The sequence below is a fragment of the Aythya fuligula genome, chromosome 1 (genome assembly GCF_009819795.1).
Source record: "Aythya fuligula isolate bAytFul2 chromosome 1, bAytFul2.pri, whole genome shotgun sequence".
Lineage (NCBI taxonomy): Eukaryota > Metazoa > Chordata > Aves > Anseriformes > Anatidae > Aythya > Aythya fuligula.
Window position 1 is genome coordinate 39123886 of NC_045559.1, and position 17452 is coordinate 39141337.

The 17452-nt window shown below is 35.0% G+C and overlaps 1 protein-coding gene across 1 annotated transcript in view; it reads left to right on the top strand.

Annotated features, from left to right (window-relative positions):
- Window positions 1-17452, top strand: part of TRHDE (thyrotropin releasing hormone degrading enzyme) — a 207822-nt gene that overhangs the window by 78789 nt on the left and 111581 nt on the right. The window contains exons 4-5 of the mRNA XM_032208064.1: window positions 3894-4048; window positions 9923-10036. Of these exons, the coding sequence (XP_032063955.1) occupies window positions 3894-4048; window positions 9923-10036 (269 nt within the window). The remainder of the gene's footprint in view (window positions 1-3893; window positions 4049-9922; window positions 10037-17452) is intronic.

A 17452-nucleotide genomic window follows, 5' to 3' on the forward strand; every position in this document is an offset into this window, starting at 1 on the left:
AATTCAATGTACTCTAAATGAAAGAATTTGATCTTTTGCATTTAATCCCATTCAGTTCTAATCCTGCTCTCATTTAAAGCAAGAATGGTGTTCCCAGTTGCATAGTTTGGGAATTTTTTGAGGGTTTCTGGAAAATACTATAACCAAGTGGGAAAAGAGAAAAAACATGTATTTTTTTTTTTTTTTTCCCCAAATTACACAGATTCTAAATTAATAGATAAACAGACTCAAAGTGAATGTGAATTCTCTTTGTTACCAAGTTAGGTGTTGAATTGCTAATTTCTGTTTTGCACTATGATGATACTCGCTAATAATGTCAGGCAATTATATTTTGATGTAAGCTCACATAGTTATGATTCCTTAATTAAATGTTTGGAAGTAAAAGAAGCTGTTGAGCTATGTACAGTTTTTTTAAACCTGAAATGTTGAAAAATGAGATTCACAGAGGAACAGATTTCAGAAACATCCAGATATATTTGAATAATTGTATCAGTATTGTGTATTAGTTTGAAGTTCCAACACCTTTTTGTCATGATGGCTTTTCTGGTGATTTTATTTTAGCTGTATAGTTTTTACTCCGTAGTCATGAATTTAGTCGCTGTGAAGGCCAAGAGGTGGAAACCCTCTATTATTCCAGTGGTATATAGGAACTCTCTGCACTGCTGTATCAGGAAATCTCAAGTAACAGTTTTATGATATATGAGGATATTATTCTCTGCAAGCAATAACAAGCACTTCTATTTCCCCAGCAATATCTACATAATCAAACATTCACAAGTGCTTTACAAAGAATTTAATTAAATAGTGTGCAGAGTAATTGGATGCAGCATGCACACAAGCTGTTATACATTCAGTAGTTCACATTTTTGCAGTTAATGCAGAATGCTTTTGAGCAGTACAATGTTGTGAATGATATTTCTATCAAAACATGCATTATCACTCCCTCCTTTTGCACCTTGGTCCTTAAAAATTACTCTAAAACCTTAATGGCTGTAACCTGCAGGAGCATCAGATACCTTCCTCAGCTCTCTAATAAACAGAGAGAAATAAAAATTCCTTTGCTGAGGCTTGAACATCAAACATCATTCCTCTGAAATCAAACATTTTGATTCCCCAGATAACACTATAGATTCTTGTGTCCCACCACAAAGCCAGGTATATTTGTTTTTTTTTTCTTTTAAAGTAGTAGAAATCTGGGGAGCCATCAAGATCAACCACCGAAGAATTTTGTTTCTAAATTAACACTAAGACTGGAGATTCTGAATTTAGACATGAACAATGAGAACAAAAGGATTTCTCATTTTGTAATAACAAGAATGTTCAGAGTCTAATCTGTCAGTTGCTGGAGATTAAGAAAGTCTCCTCTTTGGCATGATAGTGCATTAGCTGATGCATGAGAGGAATTTCAAGGCTTGCAAATCAACGGGTCTGTGCTGGAAGAAAGTGATTTAGAATATTTCTCTGCTGTTGTCTACCTGGAAGGCAGCTAGCCATCCATCAGATTGGAAGGTTTTATAGATATGTCAGTGCTATAAAGCATCCATCTAAACCAGCAGACCAATACCAATGAAACAAATACTGAAAGACATTCTGTAATTAGCCTATAAAAGTGTTTAGGTGGAGGCAAACTCCATTCTTGAGTAGTACAAGACCTCACCCCAGTTTCCTGGTGTTAAAGTTATTCCAGTTTATTACTGGCTGACAGTAACAAAATGTGTCTGTTACAACTGTTAAGAAAGACCAAAAAAACTAAAAATGAAAGCAAAAGAAAAAAAGGAAATGAAAGGATCAGTGAAAATACGAAATAGTTTTTTCTTTCATGGTAGTTTTATTTCAGTGTCACTTTGCTGATTTGAGGGAATTGCTGAAAAATTAGTTGGTGCAGATTAGAAGAGAATCAGTCTCTGCACTTTATTTATTTATTTATTTATTTTATTTATTTATAGAGGTAAGAATGAGAGAGATCACTGTTTAATGAAGAATTTGCCATTAACTTCAGTGATTTAATCCAGTATCTTTTGTGTCCTCTTCTTTTTATCCTTATCCCTTCCCTGTTTTTTTTTTTTTTTTCATGTTAGTTACAGCAAACTGCAGTTATTCTGAAAAATTAGTATGTTTCAAGCTTGAACTGAAGAAGAAAAGGAAAGCATGTAATTTTGAATTTGCTGGCATGTCTAATCTTGAGCACCATGCCTTGGATTTTTGCTTTGCTTTCATTAATTAGGCTCTTGTTCTAATGTCTGCCTTTCTATAACATATTTATTCTTTACCATTTGTAGTATGTATCTGTTTGCAGTTGGGATATTTTCAGTTTGCTTGTATTTAGAAGTAGCTGCTAGAATCTCTCTGTGCCTCCACTTTTGGGCTGTGATTTTTTTTTTTAGATTTTTTTTTTTTTTTTTGCTTCTTGCAACAGGCCCTTTTTGGGAGTGCTGGAATATATCCATGTTCTGCATCTATTCCTGATATTTCAGTGACAACTTCCTGTGAATCCTGAAGGAGAGCTCCTGCTGTCAGTTTGTTCTCCAAACCAATTCTACCACATGTATCAGCAAGCCCAATCAAAGCTGTAATAGATTTATTGCTGTAATAGAAAATTCTAAACAAATTATTGCTGTAATAGAATTGCTGCTTATAAGCAGGTCAGAATATTTCTTCCTCAGGTGGATAAGTCAACCCAGTGACCATTCATCCCACACAGTGAAGCATTACCTAGATCTACTTGTGTTAATTATGAATGAACTAGCTTTGAAGCAGTGTAGCCAAATGAAAAGAGTGTGACAGCCAGGCTAATTAATTAAGAGGCCAGGCTAATTAGTTCAACTGAAAGGAGCACCATGCTGATGTGACATTATAGCTTCCAGAATTCTGGCTGAGTTGTACACGGGTTGCACTGGGCTTCTTACAGAGGTACAAGCTGTTTCTAGGCTCTTTCAGGTATTTTGCTGTGGAATAGCACTGCATATTTGTTTATTCCTTATATATGTATTTACTGTAAGAACAGATTTATCTCCAGGCTGATGGTCGATTTGAGTTCCTTCTTAGCCTTTTCCAGTAAGATTTTTCTAGCATGTGGCTAGGCATTGGAATATTATATTGTTGAACCTCTTGCCAGTGAGAGAAATTCCCCACCGCTCTTTTATTTTTTACTTTTTAATAAGCTGAAAGACCTCCCATCTTCTTCCTAACTTCTAAAAAGTAATATTTTACCACTTTTTGAATACTAGGCTGAAGCAATACTTCCAAGTTTGCATGTATCACCATGGTTCCAGCCTTTAGAGCTGAGAGGTGTTTGTCAGCAGTCCCATCCTCAGAAGATGTGTGCTAGCAATATTGCATACTGAAAGATTCCTTGTTTTGGAAGAACTGGTGGTTCCAAACAGTTTGCCATCTTTCAGACTGTTATGAAACAGCATTTCTTCAGTGCTCCCCTTGATGTTATCCTTACATACAGTTTGACTTGTATGATGTTCATAAAGGAGTCACTCTAATGAAAAGATAAACGATACTTTCGGTAAAAGTCTGTGTTACTGCATTGATTATGGTAGAGTAAACGTAAGAAGTAGTATCAAACTCAAAAGTAAATCGACAACCAGGTATTTTAAAACAAGCCAGATTCTGTATGGAGACCTTCTATTAGAAATACTAAATACTGCTTTACTGCAGTAATGTAGTAATCCTTACATATGTTTGAACAGATAGTGATATAAGAACAAAAATAATTTTATTAATGTTTCATAAATAATACTGTTAGAGAGCTGAAATTAACAGTTCTATTTTTACATATAAGTTATTTAAAATATTTTCTAATTATAGTTTATGGCCTTACCTACAATAGCTCTTCAGCACGGTAGCTCCCACAAGCAGTTAACATATATTTTCTCTATTTCCAGATCTGTTAGCTGTGCCTAAACATCCATATGCTGCTATGGAGAACTGGGGACTGAGTGTTTTTGTGGAACAAAGGATACTGCTAGATCCAAGCATTTCTTCTATATCGTACCTGCTGGATGTCACCATGGTCATTGTACATGAGCTATGTCATCAGGTATTATAGGTGTTCAGATATTTGGTATTAATGTCAGAAACCATGCTTTACTTTTCCAAGCTGAAAATTCATTTGCACAGGCAGGTGCAACTTTTGTTGTGATTGTAGTCCAAATAATACTGGGACTTGTAAGATACCTCACTAAAATGCAGAAACTAGGAGGAGTGAGAACGGCGATAAAAAAGAAAATTAGTAGTAATGAACAACTTGCCTATCTTCTGTACCACTATATTCTTTGCTTCAGAGTGTGTTGTGTAGACTATACACATTGATAACTGTAGAAAATGATTTATTGCAGAACTATAGCAGATTCACACTGAGTTTCATGTTCATGTCAAAAAATGTTTCGGCTGAAATCAATTTGTTAGTCTTACTCGTCTTACCCTTCTTCCATCACATATACACATACTTTCTTTTCCTTTATTTTTATTTTTTTTAACATTTGGTATTAACCCTGTCTTCACTCATGGATAATTGAGTCTTTGTATGTACAGAAATCTTTGTATCAATAAGAAAACTTTGTAATAAACTCATATTATTATAATTTACAATTCTTCCATCTTCTTATCTCCAACTAAACACATTATGAGTGTCTAGTAATATTGAGTTGAAGGCAAATTTTATTGAAGAAATGTGCTAGAGGGCCAGGAAACCCTTTCTTGCACTCATAACAGGCATAATCATAGCCTTCAGGTTAAAACGAATGAAATCCTACTGTGTAATCAGCATGGCTTACATCTGTGACTTTACATAGTATTCTTTAAAAGGCAATGCAAATTCTTAACACTTTCTGCAAATGAAAAGTACCACATACAAGGGAGCCTTTGTAATAGAGTTCTGGTAGATGAACCTGGAAATAATAATGTTTGGTTCATATTCATGTTTCACGTTAAATCTGTGGATGAATATTAAGTCCTCAACTAAAACATGACATTTTTATTGATAGTTATTGCTGGTTTGTTCTCAGTGTGAACATCTTATTTTGTTATATGCTCTTTATTGTGCAGTACAATAGAGCAGTGCACCATTCAGCCAGAAAAATCACAGTGCCTTGGGAATCAGGTGTGGAAAACACATATTAGGTCATCAAGTCCCAGCTCCTGGTAGAATTACCTTATTCCATGTAGTGTGTTTTAGTAGTGCTGGGTTCAGCGTTCCTGATTACAGGGTTTCTGACACTTCTCTCAGAACCTTTTCAATGGCTGATTAAATATGGTGGTCAATAACTTTTCCCTTGCATTATTCAGCTTAAGTTTTAGTTTTTCTGAAGTCAATCCATTACTTCCAATTATTCTTTGCAGTGCTTTAGTAATTTCTTCTCTTTCCAAAGCTATTTATACTTTATATGTGGACAGTTACCACATCAGTAACTTGCCAAATTTATCTGATTCTCATTGAAACAGATTCTTGCTGAGCCTTTTTCACATCATTTTGGGAATATCAGAGGATATTGAAGTGGGTGAAAACCATATTTGAGTTTATTTTAGGGTAGCTGTGTGCTCTTAAGTGACCTTAGAAGTGCAAATGAGAAATTTTACTTGTTGTCCCTGTTCATAGTAATTCCAGTGCTGTTCATGTAATTAGTATCTTCCTTCATTCATGTTGCTGCTGTTTCTGTTTCAGTACCATACTGGAGAAACAGATATGATAGGAAATACTCAAGTGGAAGAAATATTATTTCTGCTCTTTAGATGCAGAATTGAATCACAGAGAATATGGATTGTTCATCTGCAAATAAAGTTTAAGGGGAGAATCCCTCCCAAATAACATGCTGTAAAACACCAATGCTGCCAACTCAGTATTGTCTTTATTTAGGCAGTTTTCTGCTTTTATCTTACCATACTCATAAGCCTCTCAAGGAATCTTTACGTCTGGCTGACATAGAGCAGAAGCTATAAATGATATTAACTTAGCTGAAAGTGTACTGAACTGAGGCGAGGTTGGGTTCAGGATGTCTTACCTCTGCTGCTTCTCTACTGCATTTTTATCCTTGTTTGCTGCGCATAGCACAGTCTGCTAATTTTGGGTGGCACAGGAATATGCCTTCCCTTCATTCATTTTTACATGTTAAATGACAGAGATTAAGCAAAATCACTACTGGCATAATGAAAAGTACATTCTACATCTCAAGCTTTACTTTTTATTTATTTTTAAATTTAAGAGCAACAGGAACTCCACTGAAATACATTTTTTCCCTTTTAAAAAAACTGTATCATTGCCTGTTTCATCACAGAGTGCCCCCTGATTTTAAACCCATAACTTGGAAACGTACAGCAGTACGTCTGAGTGTAGTACCTAACTGTCCTATATGAGACCCTTGTTGCTTAGGGTAACACAGCAAATGTTTTACCAGTGGTGTACCCAAGATTAGAAGAATTGGATGAATGTTAAGAATTGGGATTGTTAGCTTTAGATATGACTGTAAAATTGGTATTCTCAAACCTGTTGGGCATCAGTGCTTGAATGCTTTTAGTGGTGGACTGCAGTGTTCAAATAGAGAAGACAGCATTACAGAAGAACAAAGAAATTCTGTGGTTGTCAAAATACAGGTACAAAGCATATAAGAAAGAATTTTATGCCTGATTTCTTCACGGGTGACTTTGTAATGCTTGACTAGATTGTTATTTTAGGAACATGTTTTAGGAAGGATCTATTAAAGTTGCACAGATAGTTTTGGTTTTGTCATTTTTAGGTTATTAGTGCTTGATATTACAGCTTGAGTGTTCTTTTAGACAATTTCATATATTTAATTAAAAATTAATAATTGGCAAAAGGAGTGTTTCAGCATAAAAGCTTTCCCTCCAAGCCCCAGAACACGAATTAGATATTAGTCAATACACGCGTATTTATAGCATCTTAAGTTAATAGCTCCAAATAATTACCATAATTTATTAAAATAGTTCTGTTATAGCAGCAATCCATTTTATTTGCATATCACAGATCAGCTCCACCTACAGCCTTTGAAGAAAGAGTCATTTGAATGATGTTTTTGTTAGTTCTCCCACTTGAGCACAAAACCTACGTTAAACACACATGAATGCATAGGGAAAGGTAAAAATTCCTAAACCATATTTAAAAAAAATAATTTGTAAAGAAAGAACATAGGAAGGAATACCTTTTCTTTGTGTCTGTAATGAGGATAAAAGCCTTCTATGTGTCAGGATGAACACAACATCTGAGGGAAACGAGCAATTTATTTAATCAATACATTTAAATTCATTTTTCTTTCCAAAATGGAAAAAAAAATCTTCACTCAGGGCAAATAGCATCCCTCTTCAAATACACAAATAAATAAATAAGCAATTACTTAAATGAAAGACTTAATTTAGTGTTTTCCTTTCAGATGTGTAACACCTAGGAAGATAATAGAGCATTTCTGCTTGAAAATTGGGCTTCATTAATTGCAGTCTCTGGTTCTGCTCCAACTCTGAAATATAATAGTATTCAAGACTATTTAGAAAAATTCCCTACATTTTCACATTGGTATCATATGCTGTTTTAATACCTGTAAAAATATTTTTTCTTTTAGATAGATGATTAAATGAAAACTTTTAATTGTGTCATTACTAAATAAATATAGTCAACTCATAGAGGAATATAAGAAATCCTCTGTTGTGGCATCATAAATTGTGAATAAAACAAAATTAATATTTTCCATTTCTAGATAAGAAGCAGGAACAGCAATGTTTCTGCTTAAATCAGATGTATTTTAATCTAACATAATTCAATGTTTTATTTAAAAAAAAATAAAAAAAATTGAGTTACAAGAATGTGTATCATGAACTTTGTAACTTCTATTTTTTTTAAATCTCTCTCTGTACACTTGTAGCATACCCTGTCTGTTACTGGTTTCATATTTGTTCAGCAGTCCTCTTGTAATTCAAGAAATAAACACTGTGATATTGTGTAGCCTGTTTATCATTAGAAATTATTTAGCCAAGATATTTTAGTATAAATAGCACTTTCATATTACTCTAGTAGTATGTTACTCCAACTTTTCATTTTGTGGGAAGTGCATTAAATATATATGAATGCATTTCCATTAGTTCTTTATCTTTTCAAGTAAATGGTCTTAAAATGAGGCTCTGTCTCTTTTGGTCCTGTAGAGGGTTAATTTGATAGCCTTCATCTAGATTATGTTCAAGTGTCTGTTAAGTTTAGTTTCACTTGCCATGTGAGTACGACTTTTGTCAACCCCATCTTCTCTCCCTAAATTCTTCAATTGCTTGTCACAGGCATTCATTTTCATGTTTCACTTCATTTTTCCTTCAAATCCTATTTACTGAACATTGTGCAGCAATCTGATAATCTCAGTTTCTGTAGTCTGTTCTCTGGAGCTCCTGTTTTCACAAAGGATCTTAGTTGTGGCATTGATCCTCCCTGGGCTCTATTCTCCCTCAACAAAGATGTGCACAGAAGCAAGACCTTTCATTGAGATCCCAGACAAAGCCTTCAAATACGCCAATCATCATAAAAGGAACCTGGTTACTTGGTCAACTCCATGGTTCTTCATTCTCCACTCTCATTAGTGTCAACAGCAGTGCCTGTGCTCTGACATGTCTTTCTCCCCCGGAATACTTATTTGCTGATCCCTTTCTGTTTATTTTTCAGAGTTTACAAAATTATCTCTTGATTGTGAATTAATCTCTTTTTATTCACATTAAAAAAGTAGAGATTTTTTTTTCTGAAACAAGGTTTGGTTTCTGGGAAAACAACAACAACAAAAAAAGATTCTACAGAGATTATGAAATAAGTTTTCATAATAATGTGAGTGTTTCTACTCTTACCACTCATGTTAAGATCGTTCAGGTTGCCCAGGGCCATTCCAGTAATTTGGACAAGGTAGTCCATGAGCAGTGGAACTGATGAAGCCTGATTACCTGTGAACTTTTGGCCTCATTCCAGTGATGATCCCATCTCTGTCTAAAATCCCTATAAGGGATTTTACCTCACGTCCTCTGTCATGAAGGGTTTATGGCTACACCCCAGCTGTTTGCCCTGTTAACTGCTACTGAGCAGAGTATCTAATGGCTAGCCTTGACCTCGTTTTAGGTCCTTCTCTTTTCAGCTGCTGATCTTCATGTAGTTTTGTAGGAGTTATCTTGGAGATCTCTGTCCTTTTCTCTAAATTGAGTTGAAGTCAGTCAGGAAGTTCAAGAGTTACGAGGGGGAATGTGAGTGGCAGTCAGCTTGGGTATGATTCTTTTGGTTACTATTTTAGGTACCCTGCATCTCTGGTTGGTGTTAAGAAAGGCTACACATCCGGGGTGTAGGGCAGTAAACCCTGTGTGAAATTTCCTAGGTCTGTTGTAGTTACCTCACATACCCTGGAGCAGTCTTTATGTGGCATCAAGTGCCTGCTTTGAGGCAGCTGTGAGAGATGGCAGGATTGCATAAAACAGCTTTCCTTAGGAAACTGGCCATTGAACATCAATAATGTAAATCCTAGCAGGCAGGCCGGCCTTGCAGAGGAAGAAATGTCTGGGATAGGGAGGTTGTGTTCCCAGTTTTTAAAGATTTGCAGTATACATGGTGAAGTTTCCAGGTGATGAATCGGCTTACTTGAGCTAGAAGCATTTTTCTCTCCATTGTCTGTGTTGCTTAAACTGAGATGAGAATACTTTAGAAAACTAAATTAATGCTGTGAATACTCTCTGCAATGCTTCTTTTCCCCTGCTAGCTCTTTTCTAATATTTTACTTAAGTAACTTAGGTGCATCCTGTAAAAAAGGCTTAGTTCATTATTATATGAAAAAAGATTTGGTGAGTTTCAATGGTTGGTATGAATTGAAACTCGTGAAGAATCTGCTCTGTATAAATAAAATGTATGCAAACATTTTCTAATTTTTTTTTTTTAACTGAACTTTCTTTGCAGTGGTTTGGTGACCTTGTGACTCCAGTCTGGTGGGAGGATGTGTGGTTGAAAGAGGGTTTTGCTCACTATTTTGAATTTGTCGGGACAGACTACCTCTACCCGGGATGGAACATGGTATGTTTGTTTTATTTCATTAATTTTGAAACTCCACTGAAAGGTTTCTCTCCTGTTATTCTCCTGCTTCTGTTATAGACGGGGACTGCTGAAAAATACCAAATGATGCATGAAAGTATCAGATGTCCAATAAAGCAAAATCACAAGGTGTGAAATAATTTGACAGCATTCCAAAAGTGTAATCTGCAATTTATTACAAAAGAAATAAGGTCATGTCTATCATAACCCAGTGTTAAAATAACTACTCTCTCTCTGCTGAAAAACATTTTGGATTAAAGCAGTTATGATTTAACATGGACCATTTTTGAAAATGGACAGAATATTGAATTTAGTCCATGAACATAACAAAAATGAGAAAGAGATGTTTGGCTAAAACATACTATGAAATTGAACATATATATATATATTTACAGTATTCTGTTCTCCTCTCCCTAAGTTTACTCTTATTGTTGTATACAGGTTATTTTGCTTACTATGCTTCTGTGAAGGTTGAATCCTTTGTAGTTTTTTCTTCTTCTAGGTGTCAATTTAGGTTTATAATTGCATTATGAAATAGAAAAATAAATCTTTATTTGAACTGACATTTGTCTTGTATAGGTAAACATATTGGCTTCACCTGGCTTTGGCTGTATTAAAACTCATTCTCTTCATCTTTACGAAAAACACATCCTGAATTAAAATGTAATCATTCTAATTATAAATGCAGTGAAATCTGGCAGGCCTGTATGATTTTAGCATAGTGAAATGTCATAGATGACAACGTTTATAGACTGAAATTTATCTTTAAATCATCCATCATTTGTTCTTCACATAATCAGTTTAACAAATGCAGAATAACACTGTTTTAGAAGTCATTTGGAATGTAGAATATTTGCTTGAGATTTCTGTGGAATGAATATAACATTCACTGTTATGCAAATGACACACCCATCATGTGAAATCCTTACGTCTTAGCAGAATACAGGCAAAACAAATAGGTTGAACTCAGAAATTAGACACACGTGCTGCATAAATTAGAATTAGCTATGGTAATATTGCTATGCCTGGAGAAATACCCATCTGTCAATTTTTTCCCTAAATCAAAAGGAAGGTAGACATAAACTTTGGCCTTTGCAATCAAAATAACCATACTGACATATTTAAATAATAAGAAAAATAGTGACAAGATGGAACAATTGATGACTTAAGCATTTAAATATGATGTATTTTTTTTGCAGACTACAGTAGAAGTCAATGTTTTAACCTTATTACAGAGATTGTAAGAAGAGGAAGCAAAACCTACTGTTACTGGAATTTGGCTTGCTGGATATTTTTGTTATTGGTATAAAGTGCATTTGATGTTTAGATCATACTGACATTTATAAAGTTGAACAAATAAAAAGTGAGCCTTTATAAGAAGAAAAGCTGTTGCAAACAAACTTAATTATTTTTTTTAAAAAAAGGACACAGTACAAGCTTCATGAATCAGTTACAAAAACAAGAACTACAAAACTTTTTTCTATAACGATGGTTTAACAGAACAATATTCCAGCATTTTGTGTGTGTTTTGTTGGCAGTTATTCATACCTGTGAAATAAAAATAAAAGATGCTGTGATGTATGATGACAGAGCTTTTTGCATCAGGAAAAATGAGAGTAATACGCCAAAATCCTCTTTCTTTCTAAAGAATGAGGAAAGTTAGACAGTTAATTTCTTTATCTTGTAGTTTTGAAATTTTATCCCTGAAATTTTCCTCAAGAAGTCCATGGATTAAAATGTCAAATACACCTTCTTTTCAGTTTCTTGTAGAATATTTATCACATTTTCTTTTGGACAAGTGTAGACACTAAAGACTGAAAGTCAATTCCTGAAAAAAGAACTTTTGTTTAGAAATGCAACTTGGGCAATATAGATATATCTTAATCAAATTGATCTCTCTTCAACTTCCTACCTAACTTGCTCAGTGCTTATAGGCCACAGGCACATGAGCTTTTACCATTTAAACTCCATAAGCTCATAAAATTTTGCTACTGCTTTTCTAAAGATGCTTCTCTTTTAGTCAAACCGAGCTCTCTCTCTTTTTTTTTTTTTTTTATTCTTTGGCATTCACAGTCTTGGTATCTTTTCTCTAGGTTTGCTAGCTTGTGTAAACACTTTATCCTTTTCTAAAGTTCTTGATTATCAGTTTTTCCTTAAAGGTTTTATAAGCTCCACACCCCAGGAAAGATGGGTAGGTAGCAAGATTGCCCAAACTGCCATGAAGCATGAGCTGTTACACCTCACTGAACCTCTCAGGAGGTTTAGAATTTCTTGTGTTGTCCACAAGGCATTTACATACTTCATCAGGCTACATAATGAGAAAGGAAGTCTAGTCCTCAATAAATTCTCTCCATCCTTATGCCCTGGATCCTCCTGTTGAAATGTTGGGTGAATGATATGAAGAATGAACAGAATCATTCTGACAGAGGCTTCTGTTGCAGTTACTATAAGGTACCTGAGAACTCCCCTGAGGATGTGGGCAAAGTTTCTCTGGTTTCAAAACAGAAAAATGAGCTTTCTGTGCTGAGACCCTTCATGGTCCCAGCACTGGTCTTAGTGTCCTTTTTAAAATTAAGTTAATTCAGATCAAAGTTAGAAAGTCGCCCTTCCCTCAGCTAAAAACTAAGTCCCTGCATATTACCTTTTACTTCTTGAAGGTGAAGCTGACTTTGATTTTTAAGAATTATGTTCCCTCCTGCATGGTCATGAGACATTTGCAGCAGTAATGAATTCACCATGCTTCCCATTTCAGCCTTTTGCATTGCCTATCCCCCAAATTGAATGTTTTTGAAATTCTTACTCTGAACTGTTTCAAAATCTTATTCCAAAATCTCATTCTTCAAGGTCTTTGAAGTTTAAGCCATTGTGTTTTTGTTTTGTTTTGTTTTTGTTTTGTTGTTGTCAAGAGTATTTTAAAAAGAAATCTGGCACTGCAAACTGTTCTCCCCAGAGATCAGAGAATATTGCTTCATGTTGTGTACTCAAAGTAGTTATTTGTTTGTGAATACCTTGGCTGTTGCTGTTTCATGACTTAGAAAGAGATGAGATTTCTTTGTTAGAAGCATACCATGCAACTTTTTGGATGTCTCTCCATGCCATCAAAAATGAACAGCAGCTGGATGTGAGTTCTTGAGGCGTTAGATCTTATGAATGATACAACAAGTTAATGTCAGCTCCATAGAAGGTCCTGCTGCTTGTTTTAGGATCAGAGAAAAGAGAAAATTAAAGTGGAAAGCTACTTATTGCTTATTTTCTCTTCATAGCCCTGTCTTTTCTCATCCACCCTGTCTTCTCATCTACCTTTCTCCTTTCAGAGACCTGATTGCACCTCAATATTCTATCATCCTCTTTGGTTGTTTCTGTCATTATCCTGAACTCCTTTGTATGTGGCTCTCTAAAGGAAGGAATTCAACTGAGACTTTCTGATCCATGAATTTATTGATTGTTCTTTTGCCTCCTTATTTTCTGGTAGAAGGAACCATCATGTTTGCCCTTGAACGTCTCTGGTATTGGGGTAGGTATTGAGGAGTATGACAACAGGAATTACTGACATGTAATTTTCCCTTTCATCCATCAAACGAGTGTCAAATACTTTAGCAGTCAGTACCCTGCTTGATGCTGAGAAAGCATTTCACAGAACCTAGCTGTCTTCTCCATTTTCTTTATTATATAAAAGTTGGCTTTGGTGACAACTTTATTGGATGAGTCAAGGTATACTACACTCGTGATTGCTTTGACTCCACTGCCTTCTCTGTGAATTGAAGTTCTGGGATAAGATCTCCCACTTTCATGTGTGCTTACTAGTTTTACATACAAGGATTGTCATAGTTGCCAGAGATTTTCTTAGTATTAAACAACTGTGATTATTTACTCAGAGTAAAACTTTTTGTCTACCTGGAAGGACATCCTTCACCTATCTTAGAGTGAATCACGTTTCCTTCACACTAACATGTTCCACACTCTAGATGATCCTGCCATTACAGTTGGCAGCTGAAAATAATGCTGTTGGTTATTAACATTTCTGTTTTAAAAATATGTGCTGCAAGAAATTACCTGTGCCTAGAAAGTTAATAGAAAACATTTTAACTAAACTTCATTACAGTAAGTACTTTGAACATCATGCAACACTCTGCCCAAATCCTTTATAAATGATCTTAATTGCCTATCTTTCTCACTGACAGGATTGAAATAATCAAAGTGAATACTGCCATTAGACACATGCTTATCTTTAATTTAGTTTGATTAACGTTGCCTCCTAAAGTGTTTGTCTCCTTCCACAAAATTTTTTAGGCATCATTTGACTTACAGAAAACCCAGAAAATCTTTATAGATTTTGAAGTAGACTTAAGACATGGGCATTTTTGATTTATTTCATTATTATTTTGGCATTTCAGACCTGAGCTGTAGTCTGCTTGATCCTTCTAACCCAACATAAATATCATGCTGGCTCAGCATTGAGAGAGATTCGGACTGCTTTTTTAAAACTACTTTCATCTCTCTCTCTCTCTCTCTCTCTCTCTTTATTTATTTATTTATTTATTTATTTTTGGTTAAAGGCTCCCAGTGCCTGTAAGAAGTAAGCCTTTAATTAATACCACATGGAGTGTTTTTTTCCCTCAGTAAATGCTCACTGAAGTCAATTCTTGTATGATTTTCTGTTTTAACTCAACTATGGGGGAAGCTTTCAATGTAAAATTAACTAGAATCTCATGTATAATTAACTTTGGCAAGAAAGAAGAGGTATGTAAAGGTAAGGTGAAAGACCTGGTTGCTCATTATTAGTCCTTTTTAAGCACATCAGTTTTGTAATCCTTATGCTAAATTTTGCTTATAACTAATAAAATATGTTTCCATCTCCAAATTATCTTTCTTAATACAGTTTCTTTTTAAATGCCCTGGCAAGATGCATAACTGTGTGGAATTCTTAGCTTTAAATAGTTAAACTCTTAACATTTAGAGATCAGACATAAATGAATATCAACATTTAGATGAAACATTTATTCAAGAGATTGAGTACAGGTTTGGAGAATGTCAGTGTCTCTTCTTTCTTCATGTCATTATCTGCTCATCTTGGGAAAGCAGCCGAAATTACATTATTATGAGAGCTTTTGGGTCATGTGAGTTCAAATCTCCTGAGTTCAGGGTTTAGATGAAGCTTTATTTAGTTCCTGAAAGAAACTTCAGTGAACTTGCTGAATTTCATATAATTTTCAATTAGTAACCACTTTGTCATCAGTAAAAATGAGAAAGAATCTTTTTCACAACTTTTGTCTCCCATACAGGAGGAAGATCAAGGCCAGGACTCACTGAAGGGCAACCCTACTGAAATAGGGATGCATGTTTCATCAGGAAATATAGTTAATGTGGGAAGTTCAGTGGCAAAGCAAATAGCCATATATCTGGGCGCATCCTTATTGAGGGATCACTTTTCAAATGTTCTGTTGTCTCGAATTTACTGCCCTTATTTTAAAATATTTTGCAATATGCAGTTACTCGAAGCACAAACTGATAACTAAGTTTTGGTGTACCTGCAAAACATGTTTGGTCCCTTCAGTGCTTAGATTACTGAGCCTCGTCACTTCAGGATGGTATAGTTTAGGCATGCAAATGTGAGAGCACCTGAAAAATATTTTCACTGATGGTGACCTTTGCCAGTTGTGTCTGGAAGTTGCCTCAGTATTCCAGTCACATATGTAAGCAACTTTTTATTTATATATAATTTACTATTTCTTAAAGTGAGAGGATTTTCCTCTATAGATTCCTTTAGTTTGTCCAGGCAACAAAACCTTGTTGCCTAATGTTTTAAAATGCTCTGGGAACAGATGTGTGAAGGGACAGTGCATCCATTTGCTTAATGACTCATTTCTGTGAAGGCAACAAGATAACAAAACAGGATCTTAAAGGAGTAAAACCAGCCTTCTCTGAAGCATTTTTAGGGGATAGGGCATCTTTCCTTCTGTAATGCTTCCTGTTGCGTACTGTGCCCTCCATTTCTGTAGGCACAATGGATCTGATATACAAACAAATTAAAGTTATACCTGATAAACAGATTGGTGAGAGAAAACAGCAGTTGAAGTAGTTGGTGAAACTGCGCAAAAGCTCCAAATAACTACACATCTGCTTGGCAATGCAAGTACTATGCATAAATTACCTGGAGGTCATGAATATCTAGTTAGACATTTCATTAAAAAAAATACATTTCAAATTCTCTTTCTTGATATTCAAAACTGATGTTCTTCCTTAACTGTGAGCTCCTAGAACATCTGTGTTGCTTTATAACAACAAAAAAAAAATTGTTAGCCAATGTGAAAATATCTCAAACACAGGGACAGAAATTTACAGGAACTTTGACTGAAAATGTAGAAAAGTGGGTTATGAAGATAGATAAGTAATGGTGACATATTCATAGTTGATAAGCGTAGAATGTGTTGCAGGCCTCCTTCGTACTACATACATAACTGAAGCACACCTGCAGAGATATAAATTAAAAAGCTCAGCTGCTCAAGCTATTCACAAACAATTACAGTTGTGAAGAGAGAGAGAGAGAGGCTATGTTCATTTACCAGTAATCAGGAGGCATCCTGTAATAGACACATACTTATACAGTGTTTATACACATATAGACAGAAAGAACTTGCTTTTGTTCCCTAATGGAACTTTTTTGGTCTTAAGGTATTTTATTGAACCTTTGGTTTCCTAATAGCTTATATTCCTTTGCAGTTTCTTAAGCTTCACCCTGAAATGTACTGCATTAGAACTGCAGCCTCCTGGAATTGTGTATTGTGGAATTCTTTGCCTTCAAAATCTGCCCCTATTTCTTTTTCCCCATATATGCATTTTCCATGTAAACCCAAGTACTGAACCCAAATGCTGATTTTGTCAGGCACGAGAGATCACTCATCTCCTTTGTATTCGTGATGGCTAGTAAAGTTGAATAGTTTGGAGAAGATATTTCCAGCAAGTTTGTCAGGAAAATCATTTGCAGATTTGTTCACCAATATTAAGCTTTATTCCTGTAGATTTCTCAGTCCATAAACTGGTTGAATGGCAGTCCCAGAACAAAGGCGGTGCCTTTAATATTGAGGCCTTTGATCTCTTCTGCGTACTAATTATCAGTTTTGGCTTTCATTGTGCTTTTCCTTTTGTTCCACAGTTGGATGTTTTCCATATTTTTTTCCATTTTAATTATATTCTCTGCTATTTCATATTAATTTTTAGAAATTATTTTAATGTGATTAACGAGTATTACATTATTGTCATGCTAACTTTTACTCTTACATTATGTCTCAATATGATATTGTAAAATCACCAGCAGCAACCTCTTTCCATTACATCATCGTTATCCTGTTATGCACAATAAATTTTAATGGCTCTTGAAGACAGTCTTTTCTGCCAAAA